The sequence below is a fragment of the Cyprinodon tularosa genome, unplaced genomic scaffold (genome assembly GCF_016077235.1).
Source record: "Cyprinodon tularosa strain WSP-4 unplaced genomic scaffold, ASM1607723v1 ctg62, whole genome shotgun sequence".
Taxonomy (NCBI): domain Eukaryota; kingdom Metazoa; phylum Chordata; class Actinopteri; order Cyprinodontiformes; family Cyprinodontidae; genus Cyprinodon; species Cyprinodon tularosa.
The window spans coordinates 1244784-1262683 of NW_024039363.1; the positions used below are offsets into that span (position 1 = coordinate 1244784).

General features: G+C 38.2%; 1 protein-coding gene across 3 annotated transcripts in view; it reads right to left on the reverse strand.

Moving 5' to 3' along the window:
• The window catches only part of grid2ipa (glutamate receptor, ionotropic, delta 2 (Grid2) interacting protein, a), a 36307-nt gene extending 21309 nt beyond the window's left edge, over positions 1–14998 (reverse strand). For 2 of the 3 annotated variants that reach the window (XM_038307726.1, XM_038307725.1), the window contains exons 1-4: positions 14550–14998; positions 12035–12288; positions 11617–11949; positions 11380–11534 (exon numbers count right to left, since the gene is read on the reverse strand). In XM_038307726.1, the coding sequence (XP_038163654.1) occupies positions 11380–11534; positions 11617–11949; positions 12035–12288; positions 14550–14631 (824 nt within the window). In that variant the 5' untranslated portion in view covers positions 14632–14998. Of the gene's footprint in view, positions 1–3091; positions 3565–11379; positions 11535–11616; positions 11950–12034; positions 12289–14549 lie in introns of those variants that run through there. The other variant, XM_038307727.1, reaches the window with a different exon arrangement.
• Between the last annotated feature and the right edge of the window lie 2902 nt (positions 14999–17900).

Below are 17900 nucleotides of genomic sequence, written 5' to 3' on the forward strand. Positions count from 1 at the left end.
CGAAATTATACATTGTCAAACCTTTCACACCACTCAAAACTGAGAGCCACTATGTATTTGAATCCAGTAAATTTCAGTGCTAAATATAACTTCCGACACAATGCTATTATTTTTTTCCAACCATAGACCATTCAAACTCAACTTGCACATCACATACACTTTCTAAAAGCACATACTCCTTTTCAAGTATTGCAACATATCCATAGAAAATACATAGTTTGGCAGCAATGCTAAAGTGTTTTTCTCTTTTCCAATCTGAGGACCCATTGCAACAAATGCAATCTTTAAAGGGAATCCTTAAATAACTGCTGAATCACAAGGGGGTATTTTGCTGGCTGACTGACACCTACCTTCTCCCTATAGCCTCACTCAACAGCAGAAATGCTTAAAATAATAACATAAAGAAAACAGTTTGTAGGATGTACTCTACAGTATTTGCTGTTTTATAATCACAAGACTGTGTTCTCTGTTGCATTCAAGCAAAACCATGTAGATTGCAAACTACTGGGAGATTGCGTATAAGTAGGTGACAGTGATTAAATGCTTTGTGCATTCTTTCAGGAAACACAATCAACATTTTCCTAACGGGATAGTCATCAGCCACACCATGCTGCAAAGTTATCTTCATGCCCTGTTTTTATGTAATATCAGGATGACGTCTTAATCTCAGTGACAGACGCAGATAACCACAGGCTGCAGAATCTAAAGGAGGCATGAGGACAGAAAGAGAGAGGGCACAGAACTAGAGCTCTTTCTAGGACGGGGTCATGTAGCTATTTGAAATGAATCTGTGCCGTCTGTAGTTTACAGTTTATGTAGGCCATATAACTTCCCTGAAAAACACTCACATCCCCGATGATTTTTTACTGGCCAGGGCTGGAAAGTGAAGGAGCCCACTGAACATTGTTCTATATTTTGTGCATCAAAATGGTAAGGGATGATGTTGGATGGCTGGTTGGTAGCACCTAGGCTTTCTTAGGTTCTATGTTAAATCATTATCACATCTTATAAACTCTGGACTCATATTTCCCTATCAATACATTTCTATTATCTTTTTCAAGAAGCATAAAACTACATCCCAGAACATCTACAGTGCATACAGAGAGTGCACTTCTTCCACAGTTAGTCATGTTACAATTCAATTCCTGATGGTATTAAATTAACACACAATATGCTGTCATGTCAATGTCAAAAAGGATTTGGATGTTGTTGCTAATTTATTAAGAAAATAAATGTAACAACCTTTGTTAATACATTGTTTATCCAACTCTGGTAGGAATTCCAGCCTTAGGTCTTCTTGTATAATATGCTAAAAGGTAGCTCACCTATCTGTGGATAGTTTTACCCATTCTTCTTTGCAGTAAATCTCAAGCTCCTTCAAGTTGAGTAGGAGATATGCATGCAACAGCCATTTTCAGTTATTTACAGATGTTTAAAAAAATCAGGTCTAAATGGCTTGGTATCTCCAGGACATTCAGTGGTTTTAAAACAACTTCTTTAAGATCAATTGCTCTGGAGCAAGTTTTCATCCAGGGTATCTTTGTTCTTTGCTGCATTCATCTTTCCCTTTTACCCAGAGGTGCAAAACTCATCTTTGTATCTGGTCATGTCAGCATGAACATTCCTTAAAATTTGGTAAATTTCAGTTGTATAAATGAAACTTTTTAAATCATTGTTCTATTTATAAAAGCATTCTGCTCTGTTATGATAACATTACCCTCACTTTTTTAACAGTTTTAGCCATCATAGGTTTTATGACATTATTATCTTTTTTTTCTTTTGAGCGCTAAATAATTCAGGCTAGATTCAACCCACGGGCCTTAAGTTAGAGACATATGCTCTAGCATGACTATTCTGCTGGTTCCTGCTACTAAAAAACATCCCCATAACATGATGCCCCCACTACCATGCTTCACTGTAGGGATAGTGATGGCTTGGTGATAAACTGGTTGCCTTCAAACATGAGAGTTCCATCAGGTGTCTTTTTGCAAAACAGGAGATAAGCTCTCCCTTGTGCTTTCATGAAGGAGTGGCTTTCATCTGGCTGCTCTTTCACATAGGCCTGATTGGTGGATTGCTGCAGAGATAGTTAGGATAAGTTATCCTCTGACCACAGAAGAAAGCTCTGACAGAGTTACAATGGGGTTCTTTGTCACCTCCCTCACTAAGGTTCTTCTTCCCTGATGGCTCAGTTTAAATGGCCGGCTCGATCAAGGAATTGTCCTGCTAGTTCCAAGCTACCTCCGTTTACCAATTATGGAGGCCACTAGGCTTATTGGAACCTTTAAAGCACTAGAAATGTTTCTGTATCCCTCTGCAGATCTGTGCTTCAGGCTAATCCTGTGTCTGAGGTCCACAGACCATTTCTTTGACTCCATGCTTAGATATAGGTAAAGGAGTGATGGTCTAGGATAGACCATCTATTTGCTTCCATGTTGTCTATACTCCAACATTACGAAATGTTAAATGATAAGATAAAATACTGTTGTACTGTCAAAAAGGGTGTGCAGGATATTTTAGAAGTAGAGGTGCTAAGAATCTGATTATACCAAATTGTAGAATTTTACTTACAGGAGTTGATTTGCTCTAAAAAAGATCAATTTAAACTTTTGTGCTTTCTTTCACTAAAGTTGGATGTAGGCCTCAGGATGCCCTAAATTATAAGGAGGCCGAGAGGAGTCTATAATTGGGTCTGAGGGAGGGGTGGATCAAGGACAATGCACAGAGGGATGAATGACAAATGCAATCAGCTGGGAAACTCATTGCAAAAATAATTATTAGCAGACCCACTTCTGATCAGCCAGTTTGACAGATGAGCCAAGCATGAGTTTGCAAACCCAAGGCACATTATAAGCCACAGAGCAGTAAATTCTAAGCCGGATGATAATAGGACTGTCAAAACCATTTCACAACAGAGTTTTCTTCTAGAATGGCATTGTTTTTTGTTTTTTGCAGATTTAGAAATATTAAATATTATCAGATATGAGCGATACTTCAAATTTAGCATCACATTATGCCTTAATAAATGCAGTTGCATGTCAGCAAACCATAAAAAGCACAACATGCTTAAATTAAAGTAAAACCATCGTACCTAAAGTGTCTAGAAAGGCTCCTATCTCTTCCCATGGCTCCTTGGGGGCTCCTTTGAGGAAGTGCCTTAGTTTAGTTGAGCAATTCAAATGCCTCTTCTTTATCCCACTGATTCTCCATGCGGTTGGTACAACTCTCCCAGACAAAGGAGGAGGAGGAAGTTGTTCTGGATCTAAGAGCATTCACTGCAGATTTGGAAACCAGCCCAATGAAGAAAGAGAGAAGATGTGACTCAGGGAGGGAGAAAACCTGAAGAGTGGCTGTAGTTTACATCCTTCCACACTATTGAAAATTCTTCATGTGGCATCTTCAACTGTTGTCCACCTTCACGTTTGGGGCGGTGCTCTTTAGGTTGTCCCATTTCTAAGTGCCCTTATGGAAAGGTAAGAGCTGGAACCAACACAGGCCGATTCTCTCACCGACAGCTGAAAGATAATCCTCCTCATTAGGTTGTTCATCATTTCTGCTGTCAGAGGTAGTAAGTGACAAATCTTCCAGCCCCTCAGAGGAGGAAGGAAAGAGTGAGTTGAACAGAAGTGGGGAGGGAGAGACGGAAGAAGTGGAAAAGAGGAAGGAGTCCCTGTGGAATTTCATAGGCAGGTCAGCACAATGACTGGATCCATGCAGGAAACAGAAACACTCATAAGCAGACATACCGCAGCTTTGACAGCTTTCTCTCCTTCTGCAAATTTCTTGGTCTCATTTTCTACTGTGTGCATCCATTTCTTGAAATATATTCTCAGAAGAGGCAAGCAAACATTTGCTGTAGCTGTATACTTAATCCAAGGGCACAAAAAAGGAAGGTTTAATCCTTCACATGCAAAATGTTTACAAATTAAAATTAAATTAAAATCTATTTTCCCATGATTGGACGATAAGCTCTTAATATGTCTCCTTATCTGAAATCTCCCACTATCTAAAGCTGAGCTGAGTTCTGACTTTTAAAAAAAAGAGCTACACAGAACCAGTAAATCCATCATGCTTTTCCTGACCATGTAAAATCTAGGTCTAAACTCTCTTTCTAGTGATTCAGTTTTATAAAACAATTAACCTTTTTTTGCACTAGATATGTTTCTGCTTTGTCTAATTTTGTGTCTTGAGCATTTGCTTTATCACCTTCCATGTATCGACACTCTACCAGCTGTCCCTACATGACTTTCTAGTTTAAAAACAAAGTTGGATAAAGAGAATGTCAGGCAAATTATATATAATTTTTTAAATGGCCACACCGAAATCACAAAAGACTAATTTGAAAGCATCAATTAACCCATTAGAGGGTCAGGCCTGCCATACATAATATTAGTAATTACAGGTTACAGTAAATATGGAGGCACCACATAAGTTCTACCAACGTTCCACAGGTTAGTTTTCCTCTACAACGGACTCATTTCAAATTAAAGAAACACCAATAATCTCTCCTGTAATAATGTTATTTTTGTAAGTCTAGGCTTTTTATCAATTCTCAGCTTGAGGAAGTGTGATGTTGTGCTGCGATCTTAAATACTAAATACTACTAAAGCTAATAAAGCTTGAGCTTAAAGCTAATTCCTTTATTTACTTTAGTCTTCCAGCACTGGAAACATCAGTGTGAAAACTAAAACCTGCTATTTTAGCAGATGTTTTAGATTAAAGTCAATATTTTTAATAAAGACCTTGATTTTTTTTTTTCTTTAAAAATCTTTAACTAGAAAATATATTTTTAAAGCATTTTTAAGTGGACATGAAACACCTGTTCCTTATTTTAGACAAAGTGGCTCTAATAACGTTAAAATGTTTGGAATGAAAGTAGTTAGATGATGCAAAACAGGTCCAGAATTCAAATGTGTAGTGAGTTACCATTATCCTGAATGTGTTTTCTCCCTTTAAAGATTTATATTTAGATGGTTGATCTTTATTTTCTTATTCATAAACTGTCACTTTTAGCTGTAGCACAAGTCTGTAGAGCAGTAAATGCTTGTATCCTGGTTTGATAGATAATATAAACAAATGATTTGTAAATACTGATAGAATAAACAATATCGACACTACATCACCATGACAGACTAATTTACTTCAATTAAATTCATCACAGCATACTAAAGCTAGTTTAAAAACAGCCTATGGTATTTCTGACTTGCCTCTATTGCCACTGAACATAATGGAGACGTATGAGTCCGAGGACCTTTGAGCTCAGCCAAAATGTAAGAATTGACAACCATGAGTGACTCAAAAATCTAAAAGAGAATTTATCAAATAAGTAGGCTGCTTAAAAATAGAAAACATCCTGCGGCAGATTGAGCACAGCATGGCCCAGCTGATCAGGCCTTCATGACACGAGATAATAAAAAGTAAAACTTTATAAAAGCCTTTAAAAAACACCTCATGTATTTCAATAAGAGACCTCCTGCAGGGTTGGGTTGAAGAGCTTTTACAGCTGTGTGCAGAGCGTGCCACTAAAGACTGTCACAGGAAGTGAGTGTTATTAAGGGGAAGATGGTGACACACTGGGATGCACAAATACGAGATGGAGACAGCATGAAAATGAGAGCGGTTTGGTCACAGAAACAGACAAATAAATGAATAAAGGTGAGCCCTAGTTGGTGATAAGGTTCCCCAATCATCATTCTATGCTGAAGTTGGCTCGTTTGATCGATAATTGAAGGTTTTGTATCTGTAGATTTAATCAAACATGACAATTGAGTCAAGCAATCTAGCTGGTGTGTAAAGCTGTTTTTATATACAGGAGAGCCATAACAAAGTTTAGTATTACTTTTATTTTTAAAGTAACAGAACAGTAAGAGTAGTTTAGGATATTAGCAGTGGCATTTTTAAGAGATTTTCATCAAAATAGCTATTTAATAAAAATCTGAAAGATGAGTCTGTGTACACTGTAATTTTTCCATTTACTACCATCCTGGCTCAAAGCAAATGTGTTGTGTTTTTTTCCCTAAACAAACTTTTGTAACACAGTTATTGCTTCCATTGACTAAGCATCCTTTTTTGTAATCACTGATAGTACTCTAATTTCAATTAATTTCTGTATTTAATCTGTCTTTTTGCTGAACAAATTCATTATAAAAGCTATTGCTACCTTTAGCTATAACACTATTGTTGCTCTTCACCAGCAGCATTTTGTTTCACACATTAGTCAAGTCGTTGCAGTGAGATAGCAAATCATATATGCTTTTATAATATGCAACAACATTTCCACATGCAATCTGCACAAAACCATGTATCTGGCTCTGTATTGCAGTCCTCATGTAGTGTTTTAAGGAAAAGAGAGGATTTGTGCAATCCTTAACTATATTATCTGCATTAGATTTTGTTGATCTGTATTTCCCAGATTAGAGGATTACTAATTGTTTTTGCTCTCTCTGCCCCCATAGACTGGCCTGCTGTGGCTGCTGTCTTTGCTGTGTATCGAATCACCTCCTCATTGTCATTGCCACTGAAGGGCTTTGGGTTTTTTTGTTGTCTACTGATTTCAACTGATGGGTGCTAATCAGTAGCGTTTGCTCATTGAAAACTGGGGAGGCTAAAGCTCCCCTGCAAATTTTGTAAAAATTTAGTAAAATTTGCATTGTGCTAAAATACACTTAATTTCATGAGTATATTGTAATAAGCTGTTGTGGATGCTCTCGAATATGATCTCCCCTCTGCTCTAGAGCAGCAGGATGCAGCCTGTCAGTCTCTATGCACAATCTGTAAATTCCCATCCATGCATTGAAGCTAGCAGTGAGAAAGTAGGGCACGGATTGGATAACGCAAAAAAAAACCATCCAGTGAGGCTAAGCTTCATATTGTGTATATGAAGCAGGGGTGGGTCGTGAAGCTGGCTGGTAGATGCTGATTGGCAGAACACGCTAAAAGATTATTGACCGACAGCAGCCAGAAAAAGGAAAGGTTTTCCTCATGAGACGAGAGAGCACAATGCGATCATTCAGTAAGAACAGAACTATTTGATTGATTGATTGATTGATTGATTGATTGATTGATTGATTGATTGATTGATTGATTGATTGATTGATTGATTGATTGATTGATTGAATGAATGATTGATTGACTTAAATGATCTCACAGTGGTGAAATGTACTCGTTACATTAGCTCAAATAGTCAAAAGGAGAAGAATGTGCCAAAGGAAGAAAAAGGTGCAGGAGATTTATACAGTATATACAGCGTGTCCACATATGACAGCTTTTTTTTTTCCCCCTGTTGTAATACATTTTTAGTCACTTCCTGTGACAAAAAATGTAAATAAGTGTTATTGCCCTGTTTTCATCTTGTTAATGTTTTATCCATTTGTTTCTTTACCATTATAGGGAAGCAACTTGTGAGGTAGCTTGTTGTTAGGTCAGCCATGATGGTAGTTACAGAACATGTTACGTATGGATATAATTAACACCACTGAGGCTTCCCTGAGTACAGTGCTAATACTAAGCATGGTTACTTTGGGTTCTTCGCTATGAGTAACAAGTTGTTCCTCTCTACTGTCACCTTATTTTTGTACAGGATGAAATATCATTGGATGGAAGAAAATGAATGGACTGAAATACTAGAAGATGGGACTAATCACCATTTTAGGGGATTCCTCTCTATCAGGCTATGTGCAAAGTTCCTCTATTTACTTTTATAAAAGTGAATAGTGTTAGTATAATAAAATAAAAACACCATCCCAAGAGCCGACCTAAAGCAGCAGTTTGTTTTTATTTTAAAAAGCATACCTGGAATATCCCTTTAAATCTGTAATTAGTCCTACAAAACAGATTTTTTTTATGGTCAGAATTTCCCTGGAGTGCCTTTAAGTAGTATAAGATGCAGAGGAAACCATTTACACCAAAACAACACCCCAAGGCTGGGCTTGTGGGCAACCTGGAAGCTCAATTCCCTGCAATACGGCAGATTACAGTAAGATTATCCTTAATTTATAACAGATAAGTTTTACCATGTGGAGCAGTTAGTGAAATCCTAAAAACCTGCATACCATGTTAGGAATTGGGACAACTGGCACAAACAAATGGATCACAAAGGGAGAACAGATGAGAAGATTGCTCATTATGGCCTGCACATCTTCACAAAACAAACAACACACAATTTTAGCAGAGCTAAGGTATCTGAATATAGCAATAAATTCTCTACAAAGGGACTGGGGCTCTTATTGGGATGAGTTTCTATATTTTCTGCCTTCATGGCTGAAAGAAAATAGCACCACTTATGCATAATTAAATCCTGTGCAAAACAAAGAAAGCAAAGCATATTCACAGCCAGCTTTACGAGGAAAAGGGCGGTCAGTAAACATACATCAGAAACTGATATAGATCAGCTATGATGTCCTTTAGGTCAAGATAGAACAGATTAAAAGCCGTAAAAGCAGGAAATACATTTTATTTTTATTAACAAGCAATAAACCACTACATGACATGAAAAGCCTTGACAGCAAACTTCACGACAGCTTACATTTCACTGGTTGAAAAACTGAAACCAAGCCAAGCTGTTTTCCAGCACTCACCTGAGGCAGCAGTTCATAATTCCTCCCAGCAGCAAACTTCAAAGCTACAATGTCTGCATGTGTGTGAGAAGCATCTGCATGATTCACTGCGTTCATACGTTTGCACATCTCAAGCACCAGCAGCAAACTGGCTGCAGCAGCTATGAGTTGTGTGCTGAAGAGGGAATTTGATCATCCAGTGATGAGATCCTTACGGCACAAAAATAAAAAAATAATAATAATAATAACAGACTGAGCTTTTCACAGAGAGAGAATCTCAGCTGACAGGGAGGAAGAGGAAACAAAGAAATCAACTGAGAGAAAGTCAAAGTGAGAGCAAATGAGACAGTCAGGCGAAGTGACACACATAAAACTGCAAACATGAGCAGCGGTGTTGTGCTTAGGGACTTGCTTTTCCAATCACTGCTGAGCAAGAAGAAATGCAAGCAGAAGGTTTATAATCAGGATGTACAGTTCCTGAAAGGTGAGAACAGATGGGTGACATTTAGGCACATGGGGATAAAGCTGAGTGGTGGATATGTGGGAAAACTCATTCATTGGAGAGCCTGACACTGCAGTCAAATCATGAAGGAGTGGGGTGGGTCTAAATTATTTATTTCATTGTGGATTTAAGCAATTTTTGCTCCCTCACTGAGCTCCACTGTCATGTAAGGCTATACTACTATGGAAAGCACTCTGCTTCAAAGTCCAGGCATATAAAACACGTAACAATCCCTCAGTTAGATTTGTTGAAAATGTTTGGCTCATCTTTTCCCCTTCGGAACCAGTTGATCATGTATTTAGGAAAAAAAAAACGATGTATTGGAAGGAAAGGAATTTGCTGTTATGGAAACCTGGAAGTTATGCTCCATTATTTATAAGCAAAAGGTTTGGCTGAAAACCTTATATACATTTATTTATACACACAGATATATATATGTATATATATATATATATATATATATATATATATATATATATATATATATATATATATATATATATATATATATATATATATATATATATATATATATATATATATATATATATATATATATATATATATATATACATATATATATATATATATATATATATATATATATATATATATATATACATATATATATATATATATATATATATATATATATATATATATATACATATATATATATATATATATATATATATATATATATATATATATATATATATATATATATATATATATATATATATATATATATATATACATATATATATCTGTGTGTATAAATAAATGTATATAAGGTTTTCAGCCAAACCTTTTGCTTATAAATAATGGAGCATAACTATATATATATATAGAGAGAGAGAGAGAGAGAGAGAGAGAGAGAGAGTTGTTTCTTCTACTCCAAACATACAATCTCACACACACCTACTGCCTCAATCCCAGAGGCGTAGCCAGAAAATTTTTATAAGGGTGGCCAGGCAATAACCAACGTACACTGAGGGGTGGCTGTACGTGGGTAGGCCACAGAAACTTAGGGTCAAGCCAAAGGTAAGACAAACTATACTTTCCTACAGTCTTTGCTAACGAATAGAATAAAATCCTTTCAGGTTTGAGTTCTGGAGCAAATGTCTTTTCCATTGTCATTATTTACCTACTTTTATCGATAATCATTCTGCATAAAATTGGTATTTATAAGTCATAATACCTACATAAATTGATTATTTAATACATTCTTATTAAAATAGTTATTTATGTTTGATTTCACTGAAGACTCCTAGATGACTTGCAAAGACACATCGTTTTACCTTTAGCCCATATAACACAAAATCTAGTTCTGAAAACAGCATGAATTCTGTACTTATCATCTGTAATGTTAGTATATAGATGTGTATAATTAACCACAGTGTTTTTGTTGTCAAGAAATTATGAATACATGAAAAAATAGTGAGTCATATATGAAAAATTTTAATGAATATTTCACTTGAGAGTATTACGGCTGCCACCATCTGTATTAGAGGTGGCTAAAAATGGTAGCGGTGGCCAATGATTGGCTAAGGGTGGCCAGGGCCACCCCTGGGTCCCCAGCTAGCTCTGCCCCTGCTGAATCCAGCCAATTCTGCCTATTCTATAAATACAAAGATACACAGAGGGGATTAGAAGCTTATATTAATTCATCTTGTGATTTCATAATGTGAAACCTTCTTTAACTCTAACCAGATTGAGATTATATATATAGATATGTATTTATTAGCGGTTTATTCACTTAAACCATTTTTTTACTTTTATCATAGACAGTTCCATATAAACCACATCCTTCAAGTAGCCATCAGATGAATCAAAAATTCTGGCTGGATTGTTGACTCTTGTGTTCAATATTCTAGCAGCAGTAATAATGGCAGTGAAACAAACCCTTAGCATGATGCTACCCCTAATGTGCTTGATAGTTGGCGGAGTGCTCATAGGTTCGAAGCCTCACCTTTGCACCTCCATACATCCCCCTTTACTGTGCCTAAGAAACACAATATTGGTTCTCTTTTCAAGTCAGATACCAACCTGAGTGTCATGAAAGTGCTGAGATGTAATGAAAGAATCACCCATTAAAATCCTTTCAAAGATGTATTGATTTCACTTCTCTCTTTCAGCAGAATAGGTCATATTTATGATTAGCTTGGTTTTGTTGGGTGTGTGAGCTAAGAATTTACAAACCAGGAATTGAATGAGAAACGTGAAACTTAGAATAGCGCCTCTAACCAGATAATTCTGCTTTTGGGAATGCATTGTGGTGCCCCTTTTAAAAATCCGCCACAGTTGGCAGTAAAGTGTTACCTGACACTGTCGATCAGCTGCTGATGGTTCTCTGTAATTAAAATGTCGGGCAAGGCTTCAGCCAGACTCTCCACATCCCTGTCTGCAGCATACTGCTTCAGCACCTCAAACAGGTGCTCCTTCACATCGGGCTCCTCTCCAAGAACCTCCTCCACCTGATTTGATAAAGAAGATGTCAAAATGATACATGATCTGAAAACAGGGTAATTTGAACAAAAGAAGTAGCTTCACATTCACCTTCTTATTGAACTCCATGGCCTTGTGAGCACGACTCTCCCTGATGCTGTCTCCGCTCTGGGACAGAACCCTCATGCTGCTGCTTAGTCGTTTGGGTCGGCGGGCCATGCTGAGTACGCCCAGTCGGAGTGGTCGGCCTTGCGCTGCCTTGATCATGGCTGCTGCTGTTTCGTGATGCTTCACCGGGATTCCATTTACCTCCATGACATAGTCGTTTACTTTGAGGCCACTGCGTGCAGCAGGACCTCCAGGCATGGATTCCTCCACCATCAGAGGGCTATCCCCCACAATGGTGAAGCCAAAACGGCCATCTGCGCCTGGGGTGATGTCAATCTTAAAAACAGTCATAAATAATTGCTCATTTATTCGAGATTCCACAAAGTAGAAAAAAAAAGGAAATATTTCAGTGTCAGCTGACCTGTTCGATCCGAGACACGACTCCAATACTGGGTGGTACAGTCTTCAGGGTCTGAGCCAAAGCAACCAGGGCTGGTGTGCTGAGGTTGGTGACGTCCTGACCTTCAATGTCCACCACCTGGTCGCCTGGCTGCAAGCCGGCAAGGTAGGCACTGCTGCCTTCCACGACAGACAGGATGTAACTGGGTCCAGTGCCTCCAAGCCTGAAGCCAAAAGCCTCTGGCCAGTTCTGGTTGGTGGCAGGGAGACCGAGATCTAACAGACAGAAAAGTTGGAGAGACTCAAACCTATACCCTTCCTTTTTTTATTATTACAAATTACATTTTTATTTCTTAGCTCTATCTTTTTATAAAATTTCAACCTTTTACTTACCTTTTTAAGTTTTTTAATTAACTTTGTTTTGTCCAATTTAATAGATAAAATGTCACACAAAAGGCAACATTAGATTACTAGTGGTAATCTATGAAGCACCCACACTCAACCTTGGGACAGAGGTGGACTTTGTGGACCTTATGATTTTGCATTGTTTGCTGCAAAGTGGTGTTTTAATACAAGTTACCAAAATTTATAACATTGACAATAAAGTCTTAAAGCAGGGTTTGGTTATAAAGAGGAATCACAAGCTTAAATCCTCTCACCGAGAACTGGCCCCTACAGTCTGAGTATTTTATAGAGAAGCAGCCAACAAACATCCTAACTCTGTAGGAGTTATGAAAGGAAAACAGCAGCTGTACGGTTTGTACAACAACTCGCATTGCATGTCTCACTGAATGCAGAACTTCCACTTTAAAACACAGTGGTGGCAGCATTATGAGGAGATGAGTTCTCTCAGAAAAGTGGTCTTAGGGATTTGGATTTGAAGATGTCAAAAATAAGGGGGAAAAAAATACATTTTTGAGGGCTTCAAAAAATTTGAAACTCAGCAGGAGGTCCACCTTTGAGTGGAATAACCTACAGGTCTGGCTGTATGTTTAGGGCATTATTAAAATTTCAAACCAAAATTTAATTTAGAATCAGTGTCAAGAAAAGAAGAAATGCTATTAAAAAATCTTCTACAGCCGATCTGAATGGGTTTGAGGTAAATTACACAAAAGATCATCACAGTCAAGGTATCCAGATTTGGAAAGCTGATAGAGCCATACTCCACAAGATTTGCAACTGTAATAACAGCATAATGAAGTTCTATTGAATACTAAGAGTCTCATTATGGGGGAGTAGTTGGGGTATGTGTTGTGGTGCACTTTTATTTATAAATGAAAATCAAAAACCAATAAACATTTTTCTTCCACTTTTGAAACGTTTCAGGTTCTATTACATGCATACCAACAGAGTACCCATACATTAGTGGTTATGGCTTAATGAAAGGGGTAGAAAATACTTAAGCATGGCTCTGCTGTCCAAGACACAATATGATAACAAAGGGGAAGTATCAGATTCCATAGGTAGTGTTGCAATACAATAGCAAAAAAGCCCTGCTAAATAAAGTCAAAGAGAGCCAAGAGGGTGCAGAGCAGGTAGACAGGTCTGTGTACTGGAGCAACACAAAAAATGTTAAAATTTAAAAAAAAAGCCCTGCTAAATAAAGTCAAAGAGAGCCAAGAGGGTGCAGAGCAGGTAGACAGGTCTGTTTACTGGAGCAACACAAAAAATGTTTAATTTTTTTAAGTCCAACAAATCACAGCAAGAGGAAAAGTTTAAAAGAGAAGCAGGTTATCTGTGAGTGTTATCTGGACCACATGTTGAACCGCTGGCCTTCCTCTGGTCGCTGGCCTCATTCTGGTGCTGCATAGAGTGTCCCAGTAGACACACTTGACTTCATCTGTACCTGAAATTAATCTCCATACATTAAATATATTTGGTGTACCACAGAGAGAGGTCAGTGGTAAAGGACTAGATCTAGCACAAAAAGTATAAAACAACCTCTTGTTCCAACATGTCTGGTCTTTTGTTCTATTGTGGTGGATGCGTTTTCATTAATCTTTCCAAATGTGCTTGAATGCTTAAGTAGAAGATGTTAGACAACTTGAACGCATACCAAGACAGTGGTATTGAATAAGTGAAAACTGCACTTAGTTGTTTTATTCCTTATCAAAGTTTTAGTGAGCCAGACATGAAATTTGTCGCAAAAGAGAGGATTTAGTTTTTGAAAGTCAAGTAAAATGACTTTGAAATGATGTCATATCTGCTGAAGGGTAAACCAGATCTCAGTGGTACTTCGGGCTTCAGACGGCCTATATCAATCATAAATCAAAGAATTAGTGAAGAAGCTGCTGTCAGCTCATTGAAAAGAATCAAAAAAGAAATATTGATCTAAAATAGATAAAGATATGGTTGGATCATCTGTTTGTCTTCCCGGAACACTGAGCAGTGCTGTCAGACTTGTCTGTTTTCTCATCCCTGCGTCCCAGATAGTGTGCTCCACTGAAGCTTTTCTTTATCTTTCCTCATGCAAACCAAGCCCCTCAAGAACATCATCATATGGAAAGAAAAGATCAATTCAGAGAAATAGGACTTACAGAAATCTTTGGCGGCACTCCGGGTCCCAGACTTGCTCTGGCGCAGGGAGAAGCGGCCCTTTCTGCTGAGGAAGCGCCTCATCCTCGCCCGGCTTGCGGCAGGGCACGTTCCAGCCAGCCTTTCCTCACCCCCAGACAGGGGGTCGCTGCAGCCAAAGAGTGCCCCTTGGACACCCTCTTGCTGCTCCTCCACCAGACCTAACTCACCTCTTCCCTGACCCTCTACCTACCTACACCTATACCAGCCCCCAGAAGGTCACATTTGTGAATTTTTAGGGCCAGTTCTTCCCTGTGCTGTCAATCAGAAAAGCAGCTGTAAGAAGCTGAAGAGCAAAGAGCCTCTGAGTGTCAGCCTCACCATCCTTGGTGAAGCTGTCCAACCTCAGCCTCGGTCCAAACCCTCTAGCTGAGCAGCAAACATGAAACTGGGACACAGTAACTTGGTCCTGAAATGGTTCATTGCAAGGAAAGGTACTGCGAAGCCCCATTTTTCTATAAATACCTTCCCCTCTCGTTCTCTCTCTCCCACCCTCTCTCACTGTCTCCCTCTGTTGCTCATGTGGATGAAGCCCTCTCAGGGGCTGAGGAGTGACCCAGAAACTGAGCCGCGTACCAGCCAGCCAGGGATGCTTCTGATTATAGCGTCTGTGTTAACCTCAGTACTGGAGCCCCAGTTAGAGATGTCGCCAGAAAGATGGGCTCAAGGTTACATGCAGCAACTAGAGCAATGTTTTCCCTGCTAGGCCAATCCACTGTGATGCATTCAGAGCATAAATGCAAAGCTAAATTTGACTCCGGTAGTGAGAAATAGGTGCAGCAGTATGCTAAGTTGGCAGATAGGGTTCAATCTACAGACATATGAATAAGCACAACTAATAAAAGATTTGAGCGCAGCAACAAAATATTTATACTCCTTAAATTTGTTAGTTGGTGACATTAAAACCAAAAAGTCCAATATATTTAACTCCATTCTTTTTTGACGAGCAAAAAGAAATTCATAATTTTATTTATCAGTACATATGTATAGAGGGGCATTTGTAAGCTCACCCCTTGAGTCAAAACAGAACCCAGGATTTATTTATTTTTTCAGGGTTATGTATTTACCATCTATTCATATCAAGAAAACGCTTAAACTCAGTTCAGTTAAATTTTTGGTTCATGAAAAATGCAATTTCCAAACACTGACACTGATTCTTACTGTATTTACATTTGAACTTGGATTAGACTATTCTAACATCTATTTGCTTTGATCCAAACCTGTGGTCTTCAACTCTAATCATAAATCCTGCATAGAAGCCTGCAGCTCTTGATATGCTAGATAGGTAACTAAGCTAGTTTACACAGGTTGACTGACATCTCAAAGCTGCAGGATAGTGTCTGTTATGGAGTTGAAGATCACTGATCCAAACTAGTGGACTGCTCAGTGGAGCAGTGGGTATCACTGCTGCCTTGCGGGAAGAAGGTTCCGGGTTTGATTCCCGACCTGGGGTCTTTCTGCATGTTCTCCCTGTACATGCGTGGGTTCTCTCCGGGTACCCCTGGCTTCCTCCCTTATTTATTATAGCTTTTATTGCATTTTATCTGTTTTTACTTGTGTTGTTTTTATGTTATCATGTGAAGCACTTTGTGACTTTGTCTGTGAAAAGTGCTAAACAAATAAAGTTTACTTTACTTACTTTACTCCCGCAGTCGAAAAACATGACCTGTTGGGTTAATTGACTTCTCTAAATTCTCCTTTGGTGTGAGTGTGTGTGTGAGTATGGTTGTCTGTCTGTATTGCCCTGTGATGGATTAGCGACCTGTCCAGCAGGGTCTATCCTGCCTCTCACCTGTAGACAGCTGGAGATAGGCACCAGTACCTTGCGACCCCAGCTGGGATAAAGCATGACGGAAAATGGATGGATGGATGATTCAAACTTTGATTCAAAAGTTGCAGCAGGGGTTTTACCATATTTAGCATGGGTACTTTAAGTTTAAGTAAGACCACCATGATATAAGAAATTTATTCATTTAAAATACAAAGCTTCTCCTATTTCATTTAGTCTATGTTTCAAACATTAAAATAACTTTGTGAGCTTAAATGTATGTTTTTAAAATCTAGCATGCAAGTTAGGTTTGTAGATGTGATACTACTTAAGAAACCAGAGTTTAATCATTAATTAGTTCATTAACAGGACTCTGTAGAATTTGATATGTGGCATTCAGCAAAGGGCACATCAAAAAGTTGCAGGAATTGCAGCTGAAGTGGAGATGGAGACAGTGACACCCAGTTTTATGCAGAGGTTAGAGGGCATCAGCACTATATGGAATAGAGTAACCTTAATAACACTTATGGAACAAAGAATTGATCTACTTGCCAGGGTAAACCAAGCAGTATCTATTATCTGACCTGCATTTTAATCCTTCAAAAGGGCATTTTAATGTCAATAGTCTCTGAAGTACTTGAAGTATCTTCTTCCTTTTGGAATGGGGGCTAAATTTATATCAACAAAGCTTGTTGCTCCTCTGCATTATTTTACTTTAGAGCTTTGTTACAGTAAAATAGCACCTGAGGAACTTTACAAGTAGCTAAAGCCTATAATAAAACTCATTTCCATTCATTTCTAAGACGTCGCAGAAACCCTTGAACACAATCCTCCCCATCTGCTGTGTTTCCCCATCTGCTCCGATCATTCTCTTCATCTCTCTCTGCTGGAGAAAAGCATCCCTACATCATTATTTTGCTGTCACCGTGGAAATGTAATGCAAATTCTCCAGTGGACATTGGTGGGCATTTTGCAGTTTAGAACTTGTTTAAAGCAACCACAGCATATCCAAGGGATCTGAATATTTGTGTTATATTTACAAAAAATAAAAATAAAATAAAAAACTTAGAAAGCAAAGATTTAAGAAAATAGCATTTATTTCACATGAACTGTGCTTCAATTTGAGCATCTGTACGAAATGCTGAAGAACACTCCCCTAAAATTTGTAACAATATAATGGGAAGCCCTGGACAAGGAGCAGCACACAACCTTTAAAGAGCAACGTCTCCAAATCAGAGCTCAAAACGTGATGGTGGTTGAGTCGTGAAGCTGGGAACAGAACTGGAAAAGAAAATACAATATCCAAAGCAGCAAAGTTCCTATCATTTATCCTGCTCGCATGTTTAATTACAAAACATTTATTCTGATTTAAATGAATCCTTTTTTCTAATACGGGAAAGAATGACATCACAAAGAGATGGGGTCAGTCATTGAGACTCGTTAAAACCACAAACTACTGGGAGATTATTTAAAAGAACAATGCAAAGGGAAACATGGGCACCGACTTTTAAAGCAATGTGGCATCTAAACAAATTTAGCTTCATTT